General features: G+C 39.4%; 1 protein-coding gene across 3 annotated transcripts in view; it reads right to left on the minus strand.

The window, feature by feature from the left end:
• The window catches only part of nbeal1 (neurobeachin-like 1), a 59618-nt gene that overhangs the window by 16473 nt on the left and 16197 nt on the right, over window positions 1–26948 (minus strand). For 2 of the 3 annotated variants that reach the window (XM_022675407.2, XM_022675406.2), the window contains exons 4-25: window positions 25693–25854; window positions 23364–23445; window positions 22260–22387; window positions 20041–20123; window positions 19453–19538; window positions 18212–18554; window positions 17262–17368; window positions 15080–15163; window positions 11540–11623; window positions 10765–10863; window positions 9670–10244; window positions 8158–8290; window positions 7425–7544; window positions 5871–6174; window positions 4956–5041; window positions 4742–4831; window positions 3573–3741; window positions 3347–3480; window positions 3036–3195; window positions 2137–2239; window positions 1860–2016; window positions 34–192 (exon numbers count right to left, since the gene is read on the minus strand). In XM_022675407.2, coding sequence (XP_022531128.2) covers window positions 34–192; window positions 1860–2016; window positions 2137–2239; window positions 3036–3195; window positions 3347–3480; window positions 3573–3741; window positions 4742–4831; window positions 4956–5041; window positions 5871–6174; window positions 7425–7544; window positions 8158–8290; window positions 9670–10244; window positions 10765–10863; window positions 11540–11623; window positions 15080–15163; window positions 17262–17368; window positions 18212–18554; window positions 19453–19538; window positions 20041–20123; window positions 22260–22387; window positions 23364–23445; window positions 25693–25854 — 3448 coding nt within the window. The remainder of the gene's footprint in view (window positions 1–33; window positions 193–1859; window positions 2017–2136; window positions 2240–3035; window positions 3196–3346; window positions 3481–3572; window positions 3742–4741; window positions 4832–4955; window positions 5042–5870; window positions 6175–7424; window positions 7545–8157; window positions 8291–9669; window positions 10245–10764; window positions 10864–11539; window positions 11624–15079; window positions 15164–17261; window positions 17369–18211; window positions 18555–19452; window positions 19539–20040; window positions 20124–22259; window positions 22388–23363; window positions 23446–25692; window positions 25855–26948) is intronic. The other variant, XM_022675408.2, reaches the window with a different exon arrangement.

Genomic DNA, 26948 nt, shown 5'->3' on the forward strand with positions numbered 1-26948 from the left:
AGGTCTTTGAAAAAAATGTTATCAGTGTTTGACCTTGAAGACGAGTTCCCGGAGGCGGTCGCTGTATTTCTGGTTGAGAAGCAGAGCGTAGCAGGAGTCTGCTGCTCCAGGCTCGAACAGCAGCAGGAAGAGCTGGTCCCGCACCGGACTCGTGTGGAGCAGGGAGAGCAAAAGCTCCAATAAGCTGCACAACTACAACACAGAGGACAAAATAAAAATATTCAAAATAAAAAAATCAGCATCAACAGTAACTCGCTTTTACTTTAGCTTCTTCAAATCAGGATCTCTTTGCTTTGATGTACAGTACCAATCAATAGTTTGGGCACACTCCTTCTCATTGAAGGTTTTTATTATTTTATTTTTTACATTGTAGATTAATATTAAACACATAAAACCACGAAGGTACACATATGAAACATAAAAAAATAAGCCTGTGTTAAACCAAACCAAAATATGCTTTATAATGTAGATTCTCCAAAATCAGGTAAAACCTGGAATGGTTCTCCAACTGTATTAAATGAGTTCTAGAGAGGCTGAAATATTGTTAACTTGTCCTAAACCACCTTAGTTGGGTTTTTATCTCAGGAGTTTGTGAAAGACAGAATATGAATCTACAGTGTAGTAAATAATACAAATACAAAACAAATATTAACAAGAAAAATGGTTATTGGAAAATGGTATTGTACCTTTAAATTATGTGCCTTAGAAAAAAAATTGGGTGTAAACCTCTTATTGTGATGAATTTTGGGTGATTGGATAATGTTGGGATTTCAGATGCTAAACAACACACAAACCACATTCGGTGGTGCTCATCCACAATTAATATAAGTGTAGTGTTTTTTTTCTGTGTATCAGGACCACTTTCATAAGAAATCGTTATTTACAGGCAGTAATTCGAAAGTGATGTACATGCTGGTGTATGATTAACCATTTTAGATTTAGTCTAGTCACACTTCTGATGCATTTAAAAACACATAGTAAAACAAAAAAAAAATCCAGCCAAAATAAAAATCCATCCAGATTCAATTCAGATACAAATCACACATTAATGTTAGGTGTAAACAGAACCTCTGATCTATATAAAACTGTGTAGCTGCAACACTGAGATTACACCACACTCCTGCTTGAGTCAGCCTGATTCCTAATCCAACAGATGACGATTAGTGAAATGTGATCAGCTTCATGCACACAGCAGGTAAAGAGGGAAAGTGTGGGATCAGGGTGGGCGGAGCTAGAGGGAAAACAGACTGAATTAATTGGCTGGTCATTAAATCCTGTTTGGAGAGAATGAGGACTGAATGTGTTGGAGGGAGATGGAGGGAGGCGCTGAGTTTATAAGCTGTGGATCAGTGAGGATCTAAGCTAAGCTAGTGGCTTTACTTAGAACGCCCAGACAAATGCATGAGCATGCATATGAATAAGTAGCACAAAACCAGCAGCAAATAAATGTTTAGTACGAATGTTTCAATCACATTTGTTTGCCCCCGAATGCAATGTCAATGTTTTATAATTATGTTCATAGCTTTTCCATTTAAATATACATTTTTTCTTAAATAATATGTTAATAAAATCAAATATCATATGCATTTTCAAAAAGTTAGTTAAAAAAACTGAAGTTAAAAATTATAGTTTAAAATGAGGTGAGGCATGTTCCTTGTGAACCTGTAATAATAATAATAATAATAATAATGCATAAGTAGATTAACGTAGATAATCGTACTGTACAGAGCTCTGCAGTGGCAAATAAAAGAGAGAGGTTCTACATCAGTCTTGTAATGGGTGCCCAAACTTTTGCATGCCACTGTAATTTCGATCAGTATTAATAGTTGTTTGTGTGCAGGTGTGTGTCCTATCCTCACCTGCTCCTCATCTCCAATGGCAGCGATGTATCCCAGGATGCTCTGCACCTCCTCCTGGGTGGTGCCTTTGCTGATGTAATACTTGAGAAGGCCACAAAGAGACGCTCTAATGGTTCGAATGTCGTCCTCACTCAGATCCCCCTCTCTGTTCCCACTGCTGAAGAGGAAGAGAGAAAAGAGAAACAACATCTTTAATTCTGTCACAGTATTTACTGCACATTAACACTGACACCACGAGAGTGTGAGGAGTGAAGGACTGTGGGAAATTAAGTCTTACCCGTAGTAAAGGCGGATCGTATCCAGCAGAAACTGGACTCCATACTTCTTTCTGAACTGCTTCCTGCTGTCTTTGATGACGGTGGACATGTACTGGATGTGACCTTTACCATGACACACCAAACATCACTTTAACACAGGAGAACTCAACACATATTGACTTTATCCACACACACACACACACACACACACTAAGAAACCCATTTGTCTTCATTGTTTAACCCATTTAGCTGTATATCGCCCATCACTAATGACACATCCTCCGACACATGTGAAGTCAGCCATTGCCTCTTTTCGAACTACAGTATTGCCAAGAAGCATCACAGTGCGCTCGGAGGAAAGCGCAGCGAGTCGGTTCTGATACATCAGCTCACAGATGCCTTGTGCTGATCGAAATCACCCTAGGAGTGATGAGGGGAAAGAGCGCCATCTACCCAACCAGAGAGAGAGAGAGCAAGGTCAATTGTGCTCTCTCGGGGCTCCGGCAGCTGATGGCAAGCTGCATGACCGGGATTCGAACCAGCAACACAACAATAATTATAGGTGCATATAACACTGACTGACAAAATTCATGCAGGTGCTCACATAGAGCAAACAAAGGCTGATTAAAGTAGGTATTTTTAATAACTTTTTTGACAAATGTATAACAATGGATATTTTGCCGATCATTTAGCTATTCAGTCTTTTTATTAATTAGACGTAATTAGTCAAAATTCGATTGGACAGGAATTAATATCTCAATAATCTTAGTATGAGGTTGTTAGAAGATTATTTCCAGACCTTTTTACTATACATCACTTTTCATTGCACTGCACCAAGACAAATGGCATATTAGAACAAATAAGTCCCTGGAGACACACACACACGTGCACACACACAAACACACACACACACACTGACCGATGCGCAGGGGGAAGTCTCCTTGGTTCCAGATGTTGAAGTTGAAGAGCAGGTGTGTGTGGAGCTGCTGCAGGAGCTGTGGGTTCTTCTCAAATGTCACCTGCTCAATCAGCAACTGTACCGCAACTAACACACTCACATCCACCTGCCATGCAGGCAACTACACACACACAAACAAATACACACACAATTTGTATTTCATAAGAAATTAAAAATGTAAATATGTAAATGCAAGTAAATGTAGATACAGATGTAAGGGCAGATGTGTAATGAATTATATATAGAGATGGAGATAAATGAATGAATTTTACCTTCTGCAGCAGTGCCCCCAGTGTAGCAGCTCCATGGCAGTGCAGCAATGTTTCCTGGTTTATTGTGTGTCTCTGAAGAAAGTGCTTAATCACCAACAGGAACGTGGCGGCAAGATTTTTCTCCAAACGGGCCTCTGGAACGCACAGGAACACATATTATTAGCACACCATGTGGCTTCTGTAATCCATACAAACATTGTGTACACACACAGTTAACTGTGCACACCTGAGGCTCTGTTCGAAGGCAGTATGACCCAGTCTCCATCAGCAGGTGTGGCTGTTTCTGGGGTGATGAACTCTGACCCTGAGGTGTCACTGGGGTCCGGGGTCAGCAGGGTCAGTTGCTCCAGGACGGGGAAAAGCACAGGTAGCCCTCCGACACAGTTAATCATGTCCTACAGAGAGAGAAAGAAAAAGAGAAAGAAAGAGAGAGAGATACTATGTGTCATTTTTTTAACAGACAACCCTTAGATCAGGCCCAAAACATTCAGCCCATAAACTGTCATTATAAGCCCGAGCCAGATTTAAACCCCACATTTTTTTTTACTAAGTAAAGCATTCAAGCTGAGCTCTTAAAAAACATTTTCCATAGACCTATTATTTATAAAAAATGTTTATTAAGAACAGCTACACACAAGCGCAGTGACTGGGTTCCGATACATCAGCTCACAGACGCAGCCTTGTGCTGATCGACATCACCCTTTGAAATGATGAGAGGAAAGAGCGTCATCTACCCACCCAGAGAGAACAACGGCAATTGTGCTCTCTCAGGGTTTCCGCAGCTGATTGCAAGCTGCATTAACGGGATTCGAACCAGCGATGTCCCAGCAATTTTTTTTTAAAAACACATTTTGATTTGTTAGTTAGCTATATTGCGATTAACACACCATTTTATATAAAATATAAAATAAAAATAGCAATAAAAAACAGATGCCTACATAACAGACCCGGGCTCGAGAGAATCAGAAAATCTTAACTCTTGAGAGTAAGGCCAGCAGATGTGAGTGTGTGCATACACACACACACACACACACACACACACACTGAGCAAGTGTATATAGTTTACTGTATGCGTTTGTCTATCTGAGCCAAATGTGTTTGCACAAGAGTGTGTTTAAGTATATACACACACTATATGTCTAAATGTTTGCATTCAGCTACTTTAAGTTGCACCCAATGCTGACAGATGTGCGAATGCATCCTGTAGAGAAGTACTGCCAATAAAATAGGACTCCCTGAAGCACATACACAAATAGTTTGTAAAATGTAATTTATTCTGTTTTATCTGCAAAAATATTCTTGATTTTGGAAGAATCAATAAATGAACAGGTGCCCAAAAGATCTGTCCATATAGTGTTTTGCATATAGAGCAGAATATGATTTTCCAAACTCTACCTTCACATCCCAGTTCACCACTTTATTCCCAGTTAAACGCCCGTGCAGCAGGTTGGGGGACAAGTCCAAACAGATGGGGTTTCTACAGGCCTGCAGTGAACAGTTAAAAAACACACACACACACACACACACTATTAAAACATGTAAACTTATAGATATTTGACTAGACTACAGGTCTGAGTATGTGTGATTTACCACAGTGTGGGTCACTGACCTTAGGCGAGTAGTGTAGGAGGAGTTTCGAGGAAAGATCTCCCAGCTCCGCCTCCTGGCTCTTAAATGGGGAAATGCAATTCGGCCCTGAAATACAGAAAATTTTATAAGAGCTTAAGAGAAATCCAGATTTATTATATAAGTTTTATTCTAAAGTGTCTGCCTCAGGCCGTATTTTTACACCTAAACGTCTGCAACATAACCCTAGTCTGAACCAAGGTTAAAGCGCCTGTGAATTTATATACATTTGGTCCAGTTTATAAGTTAGTTAGTTTTGGTTTCGCACTACAGTTTAGTGAGTAAGCGCAGTAAAGAACTTCCTCCTACCTACACTCCTATCATCATTACCTATGTAAGCTGTCTCTCCCTATACTTGACACTGATTGGTTTGTAAAATGTAATTTATTCAGTGAGATGCCTTTTTAGGTGTTGTGCCAAATTCTGCCTTCCTTCCAGTGTCACACAGTAAGATCAACACAAAAAAGTGTGCTCTGATTAATCTTGTTTCTATTTATAAGTAAGGTTTAATCTACAGCTAAAGTAGATAAAAGAATTACCAGAACAAATCTGTTGTGTTCATACTGCTGCAGCATTTCGGCATGATACCAGTTCTTTTTTCTTCTTCTATTGTTTAATGGGTGACTATAGCCTGCCTTCTACAGTCTAAACTTCCTTTAATTACTCCAAAATCCAAAATATCTTAAAGGTGCTTTCACACTGCAAACAATCCAAATCACGATTCAGTTTATCAGTTTTGGTCGAGCCAAATTTTGTTCCACTGGTTCATGGCACCTTTCACCTATCCTTCCTTCCTCCATCCCTCACTCATTTCTTTCTTCCTCCACTTCCTACTACTTCTACTCTACTTCTACATCACTCTCTTGTCTCCCCCCTTTGTCTCTTCCTGCTTTCATACCTGCAGTGAACAGGGCTTTGAGCTGGTTGATCTGCAGAGCCTCGTGAAACACCATGACGCTGCCCAGCTGGCCCTGTAGTGAGGTCGGGCTGCCCCACTCGCTGTCCTGAGTCCCAGCGGAGATCAGTTTAGTGAGGGACTCGGGCTTCCCCCCCAGCAGGCCCCCCCACGTCTGTGGGGAGAGGATACCACCCAGAGAAGAGCGGCCAGAGGGAGCGCCGGAGAGCGGAGGGTCAGGAATCTGAGAAGGAGGAGGGGTGGTGGTGCGGTGACCAGCAGAGCCGATACAACAGGAAGTGAAGGGCTGGGGAAAAAGAGAGAGAGAGAGAGAGAGAGATGTATGTGTGTGAAAACGCAGCCCGCTCTTATGCATTTGTAGTCCGTAGAGTGCTGGGAATTGTAGTTTTTGAAGTCTTTGGGCACAATGTCTTATATTTATATTTATGCCTTATCATTTAGTTCTGTATAATAATAAATAAAAGCTGTGACACTTGTGGTTTAAAGAGAAAGAAAATAAATATTACATAAATGCATATTATGTATTCACACACACACACACACATATACAGTAAATATATATTATTATTTTTTTTTTTAGATATATACAATTAAAAATAAAACTGATAATTGCATTTAATCTAAGAACCCTGGGAATATTTTATGTGCAAAGAAGTAAAAAAATTATATTTGATGGATAGATATATTAACCTCTAATACACGTTTAGGGATTAATGGATTAAAAATAATCACAATTTAGGTCGCAATCGCAATATTCTGTGGAAAAATCGCAATTCGATTTTTTGTCCAAATTGTGCAGCCCTAATGTCCAATTATTTGTGGACAGGCGGTATAGACAAGTAAATTAAACTCTTTAAAGCAGATAAACATATACCTACTATTAGCACATATCTAAAACCAAACTAACAATAATACTAATTTGTTAAAAAAATCTAACATTTTACTAATGTTCTTGTTGTGGAATGCAATCAAATTTGGGGAAAAGAGGATGCATATTCGACTACAAAATTCAGCCACATGAGGGAGCTGAACAGTTCTTTGTTGTGCACACAGAGCTTAAAATATTAATATAAAATTTTCTCATTAAAGGAGATTACCTGATTCACCAGTGCCGAATCGTAGGTGGCTTATTTGGTTAACAATGAACGAGCAGCTGAGTTTAACAGCCCCCAATTCAGTGCAAAAATAACCCTGAAGACATGAAGTTGACATGGCTAAGATAAAATAATCAGGTCACTCAAGCCTATCACTGGCATGTGAGCATCAGACAGAGTGCAGTTGTTTACATCAGTGTCACCACTAGGTTAAGACCACCAGACCACCATCCTATAAATATCCAGCTAAAAGCAGCTCTGTGGTGAGAAACTCATCACTGATGAAGAGCTAGACAATAGAAGAATAGAAAACAGAGAATAGAATAATGGAAACTGTATTTCAACAGCTATCAATTACAGATCAACAAAGTGGAACAACAAGGGTGGGGTTTCCAAAAAGATGCTCAAAGGCTAAGTTGAGAAAAACACTTTTATCTCTTACCTCAGTCATAGTCGGGTATTTCAGAGGTGCTGAAAGTTTCTGTTGCCCATCAACATAAATGTAGACCAGACTCTGGCCAAATGGTCTTTTTCCAGGAACGTGGACCACGCCAATAAAGTGCTGTTGGACAAATAAAGAAATGGGAATGAAAATTTCTATGAGTAAATATCTAGAAATGTTTTACTCAGGTCAATATATATTTGCTGTTTACCATTTCCTAATAATTTAGTTACTAATATTTCCCTTTATATATTTGCTGCAGATACAGGGATTCATAGAAAACTGAGTGTGGTAAACTGTGGTACATTGTGTCCATATGCACTTACGTGTTGTTATTGTGATGAAGCCATAAAACAGATTTTGATTCAATGTGAATAATATAGTAACTATTTAAAACAATTTCTAACTAGTAAATATTAGTAAATATTAGTAAATGTTTTTAATCCCCTTAAATTAAAGTTGAAAGCTTGGATCCATTACAGTGATATACAAGGAGGCAAACTGCTCAAATACTTGAAATGAAATGAAAATACCTGTATGTATCAATGAATATGATTCAATATCTGCAGTTTTCTAATACTTCATTTCAAAGCAACATCTTAAGGTTCCAGCTCAGACTCCAAAAAGACTCAATCGCCCATAATCCTCTCTGTTATGTGGAACTCTGACTGCAGTCCACAGGAATGCTGGGTGAGAGAGTGAGTACTGTATGGTGTTAGCGGAGGTCACTCACCCACAGTGAGTCACAGAAGCAGTAATCCGGCAGCATGACCGTGACGTATTCCTTCTTACTGCACACAGCCACCACCAGCGCCCCGGCGGAGCTGATAAACGCCTCGAAGCCCGTGCCCCCTGGTGTGAAAAAACTTCACACACACACACACACACACACACAGACATAATTAATTGTAATGTTTATGGCTCATTGAAACAAGCAAAAATGTTCTGTGCAAATTTAAGTAAATTGATTTACTTTCCACACTTACACCTTATTTATGTTTGTAACACTTACACAAAAATCCACAAATCAGTGTTGACAAGATAGTTAGCTAGTTCATCTATCTATTTTCAGTGCAGAAATTACAGACACTAAAAAAGGAGCCATGAGTTTAAGAACAAGAATCTCAGAGCAAGAAGGATTTATAGCAAAAAAAAAAGCCACATAAAAACTCCTGCAGAACTAGTTTGTCTTAAATCATACTGTATAAAACAGAAAAAAGCATCATCGTTATCTGCAAAGTCTCCTGACAGTCTGCAGTGACTAAAACAGGAAACATAAAAACATAAAATGTTTTCAAAGAACTACCATAAATAAATTAAATCAAGCATGTAAGGAAATTCACACAATGTGAGTTTTACCAACAAACTTTCAAGATTCAAGATTTTTTTAACCATTTTCTTTAAAGCGAAATGCAACTCAATCTAAACAGCCAGAATAAAATAAATGTGACTTTTACGTAAAAGACAATAAAAAATGGACAACATCACTGAGGGAGGTTCTCAGTGTTGAGATATTGAGGTAACAGAGCTCATAAATGTTTAGGGTGATGTCTCTGTTTAAACTAAATGAAAAGGTACATTCTATATATCTTAAAACATGGTTGAATGCAGCCACATGAAAACAGTGAAGTCAAAAAAGTGGTAGTTAAGTTGCTGTGGCAGTAGTATGAGATAAATGTGCAATGTTAGCTGGCAATGTGCAATACTGTCCTCAATAACCAGGTATTTCAGAGGCTCCAGTGACTTCTGGGTGGGGAGTCTGACCACTGCTCAAAGCCTTCTCCAACACATCCCAAAGATTCTCAATGAGGCTAAGGTCTGGACTCTGTGGTGAACTCGCTCTCAATCCATGTGTGAAAATGATGATCTCATGCTCCCTGAACCCTGAACTCTTTCACAATTCCAGCCCCATGAATCCTGGCATTGTCATCTTGGAATATGCCCGTGTTTATCATCAGGAAAGAAAAAATCAATTGATCCAGGAATAACCTGTTCTATATTCAGTATATTCAGGTAGTCAGCTGACCTCATTCTTTCAGCACATACTGTTGCTGAACCTAAACCTGCAGACCAACTGCAGCATCAACCCCACATCATTTACTTACTTAAATCCAGGTGATGACTTTTTTTTGGCCAGGCAGTGTATATCTTCCATATTATTAGGATATGTGTGAATAGAGTCTAATATGGGAATGACACTGACAACATAATGATGCACAACTTCAAATGCCTCTTTTACCCCTACCTGTACAATTGCTTCCTCTTCTCTCCTTTACTAGGTGGCCCCAGCTGATCCTGGTCCAATGAGAGCCAGGCGAGGAAGCTGAAGGCGGAGCCTGGCCAGCGCATTACCGTAGGAACAGCAATACCAGCCATGGGCGGAGTCAGATCGAAATACTGCATGGCGCTGTCAAGGCCGTGTTTCCTCAGCATGGCCAGCAGGGCACGCAGCACAGGGCCGACGTACGGATGCGGCCTGCCCGGGTCATCCTGCTGGAGGAAACTGAGCAGCTGCTGCAGTTCAGAGCCGCTCAGAGACTGACCCCCCAGCGACCCCAGCAGAGCCACGAGACTCTCCCCGCAGGCCCGGTGGAGCCGCATCTGCTTTTCCAGGGTGGAGAGAAGACGCACGGACATGCGGGCGTTCACGCAGGTGGCCCGGGTACGCCGGTTCAGACCGCAGATCCGCCTCAGCCAATCAGCTGTGAATACCTGCAGCTCCAAAGAGTCCAGCTCCGGCAGCCACTGGATCAACAGCAGGAGAGGGTCAACATTACTGATGCCCAATAGACCCACTGAGGAATGCTCACCTTCCACTGCCTGCAGGAAGTGACAGAGAGAAAGAGGAAAAACAGGAAGACGGATAAATGTTTCCCATTAGAGTTAAGATTAGATGTATGATTTATTTAAGATTTTTGACAATTCTGACAGTGTCAGAAACCACAAGTATATATATTTGATATGCCTTGAACCTTTTTGACTTGTGAAGGTTATGTGTTACAATATGGTTAGCTAACCATAGCTAATAGCTAACCATAGCTAATGCTTGATGCTTGCCTAATTGCTAGGGAGGAAATACGCCCCCTAAGCATCTATCTTCTGGGTTCGTCTGGAACCATCTCCCCTACCAGTATTTACTCTCATTTTACTCGCTCTCTGGTCATAGACTTCTTATATGGATGTCAAGGCTTTTCAGGCTGTGTAGAACCCAATGCTGATTTTACTAAAACAAGCTTTTATGGCTGCAGCAAACAGTTTGCCTATGTTCTATACCTGGCAACCCCAAGAGGACAGGATAAATAGGCAAATAAAAAGATGAACAGAAGTAAGAGCTTCTTACCATGTTCATAAGTTCCTTCAAAAGATGCCTGGACGGCTGGCCCAGAGAGACAAGTACCTCAAACAGGTGTGTGTATCCAATCCTCTCTTTGAACACCTCCTGCAGACGTGAGACAGGTATAAAATATATAGTCAATTATAAACTATATGGACAAACAAAAGCAAAACATTTACCAAACATTTCCCAAACAATGAGCATCTCATCCTAAACCCATAAGCCCCCTTTGCAGCTCTAACCGCAGGTTTTGAGCTGCAGTTATTGATCAGATGAGCTGAGATGAGATGAGATGGTCCTCCCCTTTTTTTATTTATATTGCAATACATAATAAACGGTAAGCATAATTACCTCTCTCAAATGGAAAAACATGAAGAAAAAAAAGATTATAATAAATATTTTCTTACTGAAAAATTTTACATTTAAATTCTAATGTGCCTTTTTGGTATGTCCACTGGAATGTAGAAGATTTTTAGTGTTCTATAAATATTTTAAAATAAATACTGCTATTTCTTTGAAAATGAAGACAGAAATTCATGCTATTTAATTTAATCAGTGGTCAAGATAAAGACAAAAATGAATGAAACTGGTATTCAGTTTGGTGTTCAGCCTTTGGCCAAATGTTTAATTTTGTTGAGTTTTGGTTTCAGACGAAAAAAAAAAAAATCAATGCATCCCTATAAAAAAAACAAATTTAAAATGCCATTTACTCATTTAAAAACTTATATTTTTTATTCTAAACATTCAATCAATAGAATGTGTGTAAGTGAGAGAGACTGACCTTAGCAGCTGGGGATTTGTGCATCACTGTTGTAAGTGCTTTAATTGTTGCCACAGCGAGAGAATCCAGCCTCCCTTGAAACACCTAATAAGTAAAATAAATAAAATAAAAATAAATAAAACACACACATATACACACACACACACACACATCAACAGATGCAGCTTGCAGTACATCACAAGCCAACACTTCTATTCCTGCCTTTTGCAGCATGCAACATAATGGATGATGAGCACTAATGAAAAAAAAAATAATCATGAAGTCTTTATATCTTTATAATAATGATGTTTTAGCACCATGCTCATTCTCACGAAAGGCAGCAACAGAAGGAGGCTTACGGTACATGTGTCAGTGTGTAAATGAGATTATAAGCAACGTTTTTTCTTAAAGTAATAGCTTAGAAAAGGTTAAACCAATAGAATTTACCCTCAATTTTACCCCAAATGTAGTTCATCAAATTCTATTGTGCCACAATGGGCTTTTTTTCTTTTATTACAGATGTTATTAGAATGCCTAGAATGTCAAATAACTTTGCAGATGCTGGAAACTAAAAGTATTTAAAGAAAATAACTTATATTTTGTAATATCTGTAATATACTGTACTGTAGGGATTTACCACAATGTGCAAAAGTCACATATTTAAAGGCACGTAAACCATTAGCAATAAGCAGTGCCTTGGTTAATAAACTTCATTTGGGGTAAAAGAGAAAACTGCAAGTTTGATTCTTTAGCAGACCACTACTTTGTGCTTTAGAGGTTATATTCAGAGTGTGAATTGTAAAACGTGTAATACACCAGTGACTGATTATGAGTTATGAGTACATTTCTTTTTTTTTAGTGTGATATCACAGCTTCCTGCTCAAACACTAACAGACTAACAGGTCTGTAGTCATAAGAGCAGGAAGCTGGACAATGTAGCGTTGATTATTCTCCATGTAATGGCAAAAGAAGCACAAACACCCCCATATGAATACAAATACCCACACTCAAACATCCATATGTCCATCCACACACACATCCATATACCCCAAAAATATATCTCTCTCCAGCCATGCTCCAAACATCTCTGTTAGCCCTGACTGGCAGGTCAAAGGTCACCTGTGACCTACCACCGGCAGCCCTTGTTAGTTTCCTCGGCTGCCACAGAGCACAGTAAGTATGTATATATATATATATATATATATATATATATATATATATATATATATATATATATATATATATATATATATATATATATGAGCAATGGCTGGAAAAAGACAGCAACAGAAGTACACTCAAAACATTATAAAACAGCAGCAAACAGAAGAACAGAAAATGACTCTCAAATCCAGATGCGACACAGAGACACAGCCAACAAGCACCATTCCAGCCACACAAGAAACCATATTATCCCACAAAAAACAAAACAAAAGGGGTGAACAGAAAGAGAACCGGAAAAAAAAATACATATGAACAAGCAGGGTGGACAAAAATCATCAGTGACAGCATTAATAACTGAGCAGCACGGCCACTCCATTAGAGGCCAGCCAGAGACTGGACTGAAATCAATCAATTATTGATCAGAGTGTCAGGTAGAATTGTTGTATATAAGAAGTCCAGGCCTGGATAACTAATAATAATGGTTTACTTTAAGAGTCAGGTAAAGTAAAAAGTACACAATTTTCCCCTTTCTCAAACATAGCATAGCAGCTCAGGCTGGTGTCTGAAGTGTGCGCCTATAGAGAATCAATCAATAGCTTTATAAGGATATTATTACAAGAAGCTAACAAGTAGTGAAAGTTTCACTCATCTCCAACTGATTAGTACTACGCAAATGTTTTATACAAACAACAGGGTGTTTTCACACCTGAACGTCTGAATATACATTATATACACATGGTCACTTGTCAGTAAGGGCTGCAAATAATGTTTATTCTGGTAGCCGACTAATCTGATGATTATTTTTTCAATCAGTTGATAAGTCAGAGAGATTTCTGCTATTCCTGACTGCATGGCTCCTGTTCCAAAGCACATTTTAACTAATCAGCTCACGTCTGCACACCAGTAAATGTCAACTTGTCGTCCATTCCTCTAGCAAATTAAACAATTACAAATTAATCTTGAATATAAAACATAGGCTTAGTAGCTTAATCAAATGTACCTTAATCAAACGCAGCCCTTTCGTTCCCTCACTGCACTGAAAAAAATCCATTGGTAAAAACTAGACTAAATGTAAATTAAACATTTATGCTTATATTAATATGTGTTGACCAATCTTAGTAAGATTTCTTAAAAAACAAAAGCAAAGTCTCCAAATGAGTGAAGTAACTTAAATCTTAAACCAAGCAAAAAACAGATTTTTTTTCCCTTAAATTTGGAAACAAGAATCAAAATAACTTGATTGCCTATTTTTTTGTGCTTATTTTGAGTTCAAATTACTTACTTGTGTATTTTAAGTACTTATTACTTATAATATAGTAAAAATTCTAAGTAAGCCTGATTAAGATATTATTCCTAAAATAAGAAAAATAATCGAACACTTACAATGCTTAGATTCAGTTAGATTGAATTTTTTGCTGTTACCGGTATTCATTTTTACATTTAATGACATCCCTACTATTTCGGTTTATAAACAGGGTTAAGTAAGGGTTAATCTAAAGATACAGTAAATACAGAAATCACCAACATAATCTGTTGTACCCATAATGCCGCACACTGTGCGTGCAAACAGAGAGGAGATGTTCAATGGGAAACATGGCCTCAACTTCCTACAATTGGTTTTAAAGTTCAACTAAAGTTAAACTATAAAATGATTGTTATTTTATTTTTTTATAGGTCAATTTTGGTCCTTATTGTAACGAATATACCTTTGGCGTTTTTTTATAGACAACAGTGTCTCACAGAGTGACAATTACAATACAGTTATTTAAGGCTAAGAAAAAAAAGAAAACTTAAGAACAAACTTCAGACACACACTATGTATTGGCCGATTGGCTACATTTGAGTAATGAGGGAAAAATAGTGCAAATTTTAGTTTTATTTTCCAAACTATGCTATTATTACTGAGGCCTTTATGCATGCCCTGCTGAAAAGACCAGCCTGGCTAGTTCAAGGTGGTCATGCTGGTTAAGCTGGTTATAAAAGGGTTGGTCTTCTTTTAAGCTTGATGGTTTACAATAACTGGTTTATGAGCATGATCAACCTGATTAGGCTAGTCGATTAGCATAACCAGCATATCCAGCCTTAAGAAAATGCTGTTTTTTAAGGTTAAGCACATTTTAAGGGTATGTTTTTTACAGGATGACCAGCTTTTTATCCACCATGACCAACAAAGACCATCTTATACCATTCAAAACCAGCTACCAGCAAAAGGTCTGGTCTTTTCAACAGAGAGGCAAGAGGAACAGAGTGTGTCTGTGAGCTCAGCCTGTTATCTCTGTGTGATCTAAAGCATTTGAAAGTTGACACAGGGCTGTGGCCTTGTACTGGAGTGGCTCAGTGGGCGGCGGCCATGTGACAGGTGGGTGGTGATGGTGGCAGGTGACAGGTGGGCGGTACCTGGGTCTCACTCTCTCCTGTCAGTAACCTGTTGGTTAAATCTTTCTGCTCCTTGTCTGCTGAAGTGCACCTAGCATTTACCAACTGCAGGTGGGATCCACCACAGCGAGCACAACACGCAGTTAGACAAGAGGAGAGGAAAGGAGTGCAGAGGGTTAAATAATGAAATAAAGGGTCAAAAGGTCAGACATTATGATGCAGAGTGCCTCAGGTCATTCACTACTGAGGAACATAAACATGCGTTCAGTGGGAAAACCTAAGGTTAAAGAGAATGGCTGTGATAACATACGGGTTCAGTGGAGACTACACAGAGTGGTAGCGACTATAAGACTGTATTCTCAAGACAGAGACAGACAGAATAAACATACACACGCACAGATACTCTCATTTAGACTTATTACAAAATATATAATAAAAAAAACTGTTCACATTGTATTAAATACATAAAAACTGATAAAATATACACCAACCAGGTGTACATTCTGATTACCTTCTTTTTTCTTTACCAGTTAACTATTATTCATTAGCTCTTTGTAGTTATATAGTAACAGACTGTAGTCCCGTATCTGTTTCTTTGCATACTTTATTATTATTATCCTCCTTTTACCAAGATCTTAAATGCTCAGAACCCCACAGAACCACCACAAATCAGCTATTATTTGGGTATTAAATAAAATAATAAGGTACTCAGCAGTGACACTGGAATGGTGGTGGTGTATGAAGTGTTAAGTGTGTGTAGTGTTGGTGGTACAGTGAGTGGACAGATGCAGCAGTGCTGCTGGAGTTTTTAAACACTGTGTTTAATCATCACTTACTGTCCTCCACTATAATACACACTTCTAAATATCTGCTAATCCTTAGAGATAAAGTAAAGTCAGAGACAGAAGCTCTGAATATGTTGATGCAGTGTGTATTGGTCATCTTCCAGTCCTTCATCAGTGCTTACAGGACGCTGCCCACAGAAAAATGTTGGTGAACCATTCTCACTCTAGCAGTGACACCAAGTTGTTTAAAAACTCCAGCAGCACTGCTGTCCCTGATACATTTGTATATGCTCAGTGTAGCTGAATAAATTCATAATGGGTGTACAAACTGTGTACGTCGGAATATACCAGCACAAATATATAATATATTTCTACAATATACAGTGCATTTACACTGGCCTGGGTAGCAGCGCAATACAACACAACACAACACAACACAACGGATCCCATTCATTTTATTTGAGAACCGCAGTCTGACTCTGAAGCACAGTGCACAATGAGATAAGTATATTATGTCAGACAGGAGTTACAGTAGTAATGAGTTACAGTAAAATATATCAGCAGAGCTGCAATCTATGCAAATTATCTGGCCAGGGTAAAGCATTTACCCAAGGAAAAGGCAGATGGTGTCTGCATGGTCTATGGCTATGCCTGAAATAGATCCCCATTGGCCATTGTTCTCAAAGTGCCTGAATTTTAGAAATAGAATACTGATTCTGAGGGTAATACAGTCTCAGGTATACATAGGACCAGGGTAAATGCAACACACTTCACAGTACAGTTCAGCGGTTAACCCGCTTAAACACTCCAACTGACTAAACACAGCACCTCAAGCAAGTAACATACAGTCAGATGAACACAAGCATTTTAAAACCACAATAATAATATTAAAGTGAGGCTGTGTAGCTCACTGCAGGCTCATACTTGTATACTTGCAAGGGGTGTAGTTTCTGTAATTTGTATTCCATTTTCCTCCCAATTTACAAGGCCAATAACCCAACTCACCGCCTCTTTTTAAACTGCTGTTGATGCAGCATTGCTGAGTAGCATCACAGCACACTGGGAGGAAAGTGCAGCAATCTGGTTCTGATACATCAGCTCACAGATGCCTTGTACTGATCAACATCACCCTAGGAGTGATAAAGGAAGAGAGCGCCATCTACCCACCCAGAGAGATCCAATTGTCCAAGTCCAATTGTGCTCTCTCAGGGCTCCAGCAGCTGATGGCAAGCTGCATGAATGGGATTTGAACCAGTGAACCATAAGCTGCATCAGAAACCAAACTATGCAAAAATAAAGGCCCTACAGGATGTAAACTGTACTGCCATAGTGAACGAATGCCAAGTATCAGTAGTACCTGCAGTAAGAGGGTGCTCTACAGCGTTTCTGATTCTGAATGTGTTTCCATTCCAGCTCACCTTGCTGTTCTGTAGCAGACGAGTCAAGTGCTCAAAACAGTTGCTGTTGAGGAAGATGGCTTGCAGGACGGGCCTGTCAGAACACTCAAACATATCCTGGATAGTTTCTGAAAGAAGGAGAATGAAAAAGAGAAGGAAAGAAGGTGACAACAGAATGTTCTTTAATGTGAGATAACAGCTACTCAAAGAGTGTCTGATGTTGAGGGTCATTACAGTAGTATTCTTAATCTTTATTATTATTATTATTATTATTATTATTATTATTATTATTATTATTTATTTAACTATTATACACAGACAGGCCAAAAGTCATAGGATATCAGTATGTAATTGTTAATGATGTGTTACCTCAGAACAACTTGGGAACATCCCCACCTGTATATGTGTAAGTTACAAGGTGTTATCTTGTGAGTGGGCTTGAATATTGGCCGGTGTGCTCATGGCAAGGCTACCTGAATTATTACCGGAGTTGTGGTGTGACCTAATATTGGGTTCCAGACGGACAGTTGTGCAGGCATTTAACATTTCTCATGCAGTTGGTGTGAAAAAACAGCGTTTTTAATAAACTTCTTTTGAACTTTTAAATTTATTAATGCCTCGTTTCAAATATCAGGGCTCTTCGGATTCTACCAATGAAGTGTGAAGCTACTTTGAGCCTGGATTCCAGTGTAAAAAGCGATGTATCGCAGGGGCAAGAATATGCCCTGTATCACCCAGTCTAAAGGGTGTTTGGACGTTTAGACAAACAGAAAAAAAAATGCTGGATCTCAGAAAGTTGCGGGAGGAATGGAGGTGGGCTATTCAACAAAGGTTGGTACTCTTTATCTTGTTTTACTAAACCGAAAGACAATTTCTCCTTTAAAAAAAAACTAAAAATCTTTTTTCATCTAAAAATATCTTTAACATTCACTCCACAACGCCTACCTCAAGTGAACCCCAGCTTTACTTACCGAGCATGTTGACCTGCAGAGCCACGAAGCGGCTCTCCCAGTGGCGTGAGCGAGGCGGGGCCGGGCGACCTTTGACCTGTGCGGAGGCGGCGGGGTCTGAGTTGAGCAGTTTGAAGTAGCTCTCGAGCACAGAGCTGATTTCCACTTGTCGCTGGTCCGAGCTGCTGGCCAGCAGGCTGTGCACCACCTCGCGCAGGCAGGCCAGGGTCAGCAGGGCCTTACGATCGGGAGCCTCGCTGTCCCAGTCCTCCCCATCACTAACAACACCCATACACTCCCCATCCCCCAGCACTGCCAGCAGCACCTCCAGAGTGGCAGGAGAGATCGCCAACAGAGCGTTACGCTGTGATATCGGGGGAAAAGGAGGGAGGAAATCAGAATTAGTATCAGATCTTCAGATTACTTTAGATGATTTGCAAAATTGTGGGCAGCCTATAAAATAGACATTGCATGTAAAGCAGTCAAAGAATCTCACGGATGCAGAAGATATTTGCATGTAGAGGCAAAAAAAAAAAAAAAATGGTGTGTTACCAAGTACTGACCATAAAAGGTTAACATCCCTTAATCCACAGTGCCACGTGGGTACTGGGAATTTAATATAGAAGGCATTACCACCTACAGTGGACAGCATAGTGCGTTCTAACGATGGTAACTAGCTGAGTCTGGCCAGAACTGTTTAAAAAAAAAATTCAGGTATAAATTGGTTGTGAGTTGTGATTATTATAGGTGTATTAAACACCTTCCTCAGTGTAAATAAAGGCACTGGGTGCCGGGAGGCAGGCTGGCTATGCGGCGTCTATGTATACAAATCTATGTCATGATCAGTACTGTGATGGCAGCGCCTGGAGATTTACCTGAGCTACAGGTTGTAAACAGTCGTTTTTAATAAGCTTTTTGTGCACTTTTAAAGTTATTAATGCCTCATTTTAAATGTCAGATATCTCCAATGAAGTGTGGAGCTTCTTTGAGTCTGGATAGCGGTGTAAAAAGCAGTTTATCATGGCAAAAAGCACAAAATTACTGGATCTCAGAAAGCTGCAGGAAAATGAAGGTGTGCTATTCAACAAAGGCTAGTACTCCATCATGTTTTACTACACCCAAAGTCCATTTTACACTAGAGTTCTCCTTTAATAAGGGAATGTGGAATGAAGAAAACAGGGCTAAAAAGAGATAAGGAGTCTATGCTATGCTATGCTATCTATTTATGTGGCATAGGTACACAGGTACATCTCCGCCCTCACCTGCCCTCCTGCAACTATAGCCCCAAACAGGTGCAGCAGACAACACTTCAGACTGTCCTTCAGGTGCACACTCTCCTGGAAACACTCTGAGAATAGAAACGCAAACACACACATTCAAATAATAATAATAATAATAATAATAATAATAATAATAATAATAATAATAATAATAATAATAATAAAATGCTTTTATTATCTATGCAAAGAAGAAACTTTAGTTTTCCATGCCCTCTAGAGCTGCTGCTATCAATGGCCCCTCTGTATTTAGCAGTAGAGAGACAGCAGCAGTGTGAGCGCGCGCGCACACACACACACACACACACACACACACACACACACACACACACACACACACACACACAAACACACAAACACACACACACACAAACACACACACACACAAACACACACACACTCTGTTACTTCTCACATAACACTTAAGCAGTTTCTCACACAGTTCTGTTCTGTGGTTTGTGCAGCAGCAAAATGGCTATCAGCAGATCAGAGATACACACAAACACACAAAGTCCAGAGAGACAAAAAGAAAAGATAAACCGATCACAGATAAACAGATAGACAGATACTCACGGTAGAAAAAAGGAACAAATTCCACAGTGAGGGGAGCCGCTTTAAACTTCTGTCTGCTCTTCTCTACGGCACTCAGCTGCTGCCTACACACACACACACACACACAAACACAGGCATACAAGTTAGAATTTTTCTATATGACACAATATAATAAGAACTTTAACAAAGTTTAATTAAGTACTTTTAGATCCAAATTCCAATTTGGCTGTTCAGACTTTCAGATATTAGATACGCATCAAATTTCAATACAAAACATAAAAGTGGCCCAAATCAAAATTAAAAATGTCAGATTTTTATACCAAACATTCGCCTGAAGAGTTCACACATCTACAGTGATGCTCCTGCACAAAAGAAAAATGCTTCAGAAGACGTTTTGTTTTCATCTTCAGCAGGAGCTCACAAGCAGTTCCAGTGACTGATAGCTGGGCTTATCACTGAGATTGTGTTCAAGCTTTCTGTCAAAATAGCACATTATTCAGCCATACCTTCACCTTTGGTTTGAGCTCTTGGGTTTTCTTTAAACTTTGTTTTTAAGCTTTTTATTTTCTTTTTTTTGACACTTTAGCAGTGCTCTCCTGTGGCCACGTTCAGTCATTAGCTTAGATATTAGTATTTACACATAAAGCAGTTGCAAGACAAACCTTCTAATTTAGTGTGAACAGAGATATCAGCCCAGATATTGGATATGCACCCAAATCAGAGTTAAAATGTCAGATTTAGTGTGTTTTTTGACTTTTCACTCTCTGCATGAATGCAGCTTAACAAGGTTAACAATCGATTGAATATGATTGCATCTATACAGTAAAAATAAGGATAAATCCAAGGTGGTGCAAACTGCTCTTCACATATTTTGCTCGTGTAGACTCCTGTTTGAGCTGCAATTATGCTCACTGAAATATTATCACATAATAGGATGAGTAATGCTAAATGAAAAACTTGCCTAATTAGATTCACATGTGATGAGTGTGTTTAATTGTGTGCCTCCATCCAAGACTAATCCAGTGGAATAATTGTGTGTGGATGTTAATTAGCCCGTCACCCATCAAATACATTTTAATTGGTAATAAAGCAAAACGTTCCCTGTTCCCTGTCAGTTCGCTGTTTAGCCATTCAGGTCTTTCATATTAATAAAGTACAGGACTATAAATAGTACATTAGACCTGTTGAACATCATAGAGCTATCCCAATGCACAGTTCCTACTGATAATGTCCCTGGATTAGTCAAGATTTGATGTTACAGTGTTCCTTTCTAGTGCTACATCGTTCCTTGATAGCTCTTTAGTTGTACATGCAGACTGAAGATAGAGGGAGAAAAGGCACAGCGGATGTGGATGACAAGGAGATTTCTGCACAACTGCTAGTAAAGCCTAGAGCACTCAGAGACAACTCTCCAGTGAACACCAACAACTGTAGAGTCTATGTGTGTGTGTGTGTACTGTAGGGCTGTAGTAGTGTGAACATTGTGAGTCTCTAGAGTACTCACTCATTCAGACTCCTTTATGTGGCTTATGAGTCTTTTTATTGAAACACTATAAAGCTCACGGACTTCACTGAAATTATAGTGTTGGATTAAAAATAACAGTACTCTGGAGAAGACCCCTGCTGAGAAAAGTGATGGTACTTGATTGAGTAGTGGATAATGATGGTGTTTAACACAGACAATATTGGTAAAGTGAATGAGAAGAATGATGTTCCATGAGTTCCATGTGGAAAACAATGGTGTTCCATCTGAAATGTGAAGAATAGTGGTGTTTACATGTTAAGAATTGAGTTTAGATGAAGAACGTTGGTGTTTGGTAAGTGCAGGATGCCATTTCGCTGGAGACTGTTGGTGTTGAGCAGAAAATAGTTTGAAAATAGTTTGATAATTTGTCTGAAAAATGATGGTCGTAAATAGAAAACAACGGTGTTTTATTGAAGGAAGAGAGGTTTAGTTGGAGAATGAAGAATATACATGGCTCAATAATGAGAATTCAAACATGTTTTGGGTATTAATGGTGTAGAGATGAAAACACTCTTATTTAGCCTGAAAAATACAGCATTTTGTTAAAGTGGTTATGCTTGGCATTAAAAAGATGTTGATTTGATTTTACTAGGCTAATCTGCCTTTGTCTTCAGTCAGGAATTCTGTTTTTTACAGCTTTCTGCTGTGTTTCTGTACTCATATATGTGGTAAAATATTTTTTTTTTCTCGGTGTGTGTGGTGGATTTATAAATACCCATGTACTCGATGTCTCCAGTTGTGATATGGGTCATATAGACTCTCGCAGAATGCCAAAGCATGGCGAACAAATTCCTCGGCTTGAGTTTGATCTGCCAACTCTTTCTCTTTTGTCTTACTCTTCAGCTAAAGGATGATAGAAAGAGAGAGAATAAGAGGGAGAGAGAGAGATTAAACACTGACTGAAATCCAAACCACTGGGTAATAACCCATGCAAAATTGGAAGCAGAGGGACAATACATACAAGAAGTTGGAGAATACATTTAATTTATAGACCTTTGCACACATGCAGATAGAGAAATAAGAAGACACACAAAATAAAGATTATAAGCTACACCATTATTATATCTGGCAACTGAAAGCAAAAAAAAATACCAAGTAATTTATACAGAATAATAACTAATGTATGTTAAATCATTTTGCAGCTTCATTGTTTCATTGGGACATTTTAGTAACAACTGGCCCACACTCTACACCCCGTCCTCCCCCAGCCTGCAGTAGTGGATATGTACAAAAAAGCAGGGAGTAAGGGAGAGAGCTGGCAGGGAGCCAACTGATATTCTAATGAATTAAAATGTATTATTTGTGTGCTCTGCACTAACAAATAATTAAATGAAGGGTTCAGCATCACTTGTCCTGCTTCAGTTTACTACACTTTTTCAAACTGCATTCCAGCTGAGATATGATAAGATATGAGCTGAGGGGAATTGGCCTCAGCATTTGTTTGTTTACCAAAAGACTGATTGGAAAATCTACGGTTAGAATAGCTCTAATGGAGTTAGAATAATGATTAAAATAGCACTGCTCAGATAAATGTTTAATGCTCAGGAGGTGTAAAGTGTAGTTTGGTACTGTTTTTAATTTGACAAAAATACATTTAGTCTATTTAATGTATTTAATTGTAGAAAAAAATGATAATTAGTTTAAACCTGTGGAAAAAAATATTATTTGGTATTCAGCCTTTAGTAAAATTTTATTTCAATTTTTTTAGTAAGGGGAAAAATAATCTGGGTGAATCTCTAAAACAGAGTTATGGACAGACTTAGACAGACAGACATATTTAGACATACAGAGAGTTTGCTGAGCTTGAGAAAGCGCTAACCTGCTGGATGTAGAGCGTTGTCATGGTGATGATTTGATTAATGTAGGAGCAGGTGCCGATCTCCTCCACATTAGACAGGTTCCTGTCAGAGAAATCACACACACGTCACTTCAGAGTGTGTGCGCTCAAAGTGCGGAGTGACAGGTCATTAGTTCCAGCAGTCACCGGCTTTCTCCAGCCATGAATATCATTTTTCTCACACACACACCACACACACACACACACACACACACACACACACACACACACACACACACACACACATACACACACACACAAAAAAGGATGCAGCTGGCCTGGGTTTAGGGCAGTGTGTGAGACTGTCTGGAGAAGAATGTGTCTAGTGTGTGTGTGTGTGTGTGTGTGTATGTGTGTGTGATACAGTGAGGCAGTGGAAATGTTCTCTCCTCCAGAGATTTCAGGCAAAAAGGAGAATATGTAAAAATAAAGCATGGCTGTGTGTGTAATCCCAAAAGTAATGGATGGAGCTCCATTATTCCACAGAACACAGTTCCACTGCTTTACAGCTCATACTCTTTAGCACTAATGTGTTGCTAGTGTCAGTTATAGGTTATAGCACACATAGGCTTACTCTTATTAACAGTGGTTTTCTAAACAACGTAGCTAGATAAAAAAAAAAAGTAATTAAGGTTGTTATCTGCAGTTATAAAAAGCTATGGTCAGATTTATTCTAAATGGTTTTAAAAAGTGTGTGTGTGTGTCACACAGTGTGAAATGACGAGTATTTTAAATAGGTTTTGGCATATCACACCATGTCATGTGACTCATGGTGTGAAACGAGTTTAAGAGTCATTTCTTATTTTAAAATTGGTCACTGATATGCATATTTCAATCGATCTAAAGCACTCATATTGTCAGTATGCATTTTCCAACGTGCCAAAAGTCATGTGACATGAAATCTAGCATTGTCCCATGTAGTATCCCATGAATTTTGCCATGACTTACAAAATAACGTGTCTGTTGGGTCTTCTGCACTAAATAGGGTGATCTGATTACTGCCAGAGAGGTATGGGTGTTCCCAGACTTTTTTACTGAGGCAAAACGTCATGATTAATTTGCGATTAATCACAGAAAGCACTTCCATGGCTTTTTCCATGTCAGCATATATTTTTTCACTAGTTATTGTTTAAATTAGCACAGTGTGTGTGTGTGTGTGTGTGTGTGTGTGTGTGTGTGTGTGTGTGTGTGTGAGTTTGTGTCACAGCGTGTGATTGTGGCAGCAGGTGCTGAGGGTGGAAAGCACCTGTGGATCCAGCAGCGTTTAACATTAAACATTAAAACAGAGCAATAGGAGCTCAGATCATTTCACCTGCATCAGCCTTCACCTGATCCACCAATTAACCCTGCTTCTCCTCCTACCCCTCACCCACCCTGTAGACTGCTGGGAAATCACCCTTCACTGTGCTCAGCTGCTATGGGCCATCTGGACGCGTTCATGGATGTAACAACAGTCAACCTAATCTCATGCGAAAGTGCTGCTCTGTTGCCACAAATGCAAATTAAAATGGGCAACACCATTTGTTGTCTTTTCTAACTGAGAACAGAACACACTGTGGTCAGGTCACTGATCAAAGGCACGTTTTTCAAAGAGGTCCTATAATATATACCCAGTACGGGTGTAATGGTCCACAAAAGTCACGGGTGGGTGGGTTCTCACCACGGTTCAGACCTCATGGCATAGAACACATTTCAGACTATGATGATGATGATGGTGGTGACGACAAGACAATACATTTAAAGAGGACATATTATACCTCTTTGCACTCAATGTTCATTAAGTTCTTTGCACGGAATCAATCTCACATATAGAGATATCATCAGCTCTATTCCTACCTAATGTAGTCCCTGAATAAAGAAGAGCCATTTAAGTGCTCTGTCACTTTTATGCAAATAAGCTGAGCATTTACTACAGGTAAGTGTTAGCTTGTCATAAATGGTTAAACACCAAATTCATTATTAGAAATGAACTTAGAAAACTTCGGTCATCTGATATTAGGTACAGATCCCTCCTTCAAACAAAGTCTTCTGGCTAATCCTGCTATGTACAGTCTGAGGTGTTCAACCAGTAGACCAAAATCAGCAGCTCTGGTGGGGGTTGACATGTGAGGCTGATGCCAGGGTGTTCCCATACAGGTTTCCGTATTGCAGTGTCACATTAAGGGAGCCAACTAAGTGGCTCAAAGAAGCAAATGATTCCTGACACCAAACTCTTCAGCCTATGGATTGTTTTTTCAACCTTGTAGTGATTATAGGGGCAAAACTGTGTTTGTGTTTGTGTGTGTGTGTGTGTGTGTGTGTGTGTGTTAACCTGCAGATGATGATGAGGAATTTAAGCAACAGTAGGGCAAGATGTTGCTGTTCCTGTTCCAGTCCAGCCGAGGCCTTCTGAACACACTGAAGCAGCTGCACCCGCAATACCTGCAAGATATTATCAGGCAGCAGGGAGATGACAGGAGGAACTTCCTCCAACCTATACACACACACACACACACACACACAAACACAAGTTTGTTTAATGTTTTGTGCAGAGGTCACACTCTTCCATCATCAATGCCAGATCTTGGTAAAACAATTAATGCAATACTGGATTGAAATAAATCTTGTGACATTGCAGAAGCTTATCAAAAGCATTTTTTTTTTTGGCCAGGCAGTGTATATTCTGTGCATTAAAGCTTGCAATATCACCACGATGACCATAAGCATTAGCCTGTTAATAGAACTCCAGTACACTGAGCGCTGGGTTATTTAATGTGAATCATTATAATCAGAATTAATAAATAATTAGAAATAATGAATATTAATGTTAAGCAAAAAAAACTCTCCATGTATTTCTTGTCCTGGTGCTGCTAAAAAGCAGGAGAGAAAGAGAGCTTGTGTGTGTGTGTGTGTGTGTGTGTGTGTGTGTGTGTGTGCGTGCGTGCATGCGTGAGAGTGTGTGTTAGGATTTAATACACAGTGGAATGTGTGAGCGCTGCACAGCTGGAGAGGAGGAGGGGTGGGAAATTCATCCTCCTCACACACACACACACACACACACACACACACTTTCTCTCTTCCACTGCTCACTCTCTCATCCTCTCTCAGACATTCTCTGAATATGCTAATGTCATATGCTCTCTCCCTCCCTTTCTCTCTCATTCTGAACATCCCTCCCCATTCCCTCGCTCTTCTCTCTCATTCCTTCAATCTGTCATTCACACATACACTCTTTGTCCCCCGCTCTCTCTCATATTTAATTTCTCTTCTCATGCCATTCAGATTCTCTCTCTTCTATCTGTTTGCTTCTCTCTCTCTATCTCTCTCTCTCTCCTTGTGCAGTGTGTTATGTAATGTAATCTGACAGGCTGTATGCGGGTCACATGACTACAGCTGGAGCACCAAGACAAATCTGCCAGTGAAAAGCTTCTTCTCCTTCTTCCTCTCTTCCTCTCTCACACTCTCTCTGTTTGTGGACACCGCTTCTTGCAAATGCATTTAGCTACTTTTAGCTACTAAGTCCCACCTATTGCTGACACAGATGTGCAAATGCACACACACAGCTTGTCTAGTTGCTGCAGAGAAGTA

Source organism: Astyanax mexicanus, chromosome 5, assembly GCF_023375975.1.
Source record: "Astyanax mexicanus isolate ESR-SI-001 chromosome 5, AstMex3_surface, whole genome shotgun sequence".
Lineage (NCBI taxonomy): Eukaryota > Metazoa > Chordata > Actinopteri > Characiformes > Acestrorhamphidae > Astyanax > Astyanax mexicanus.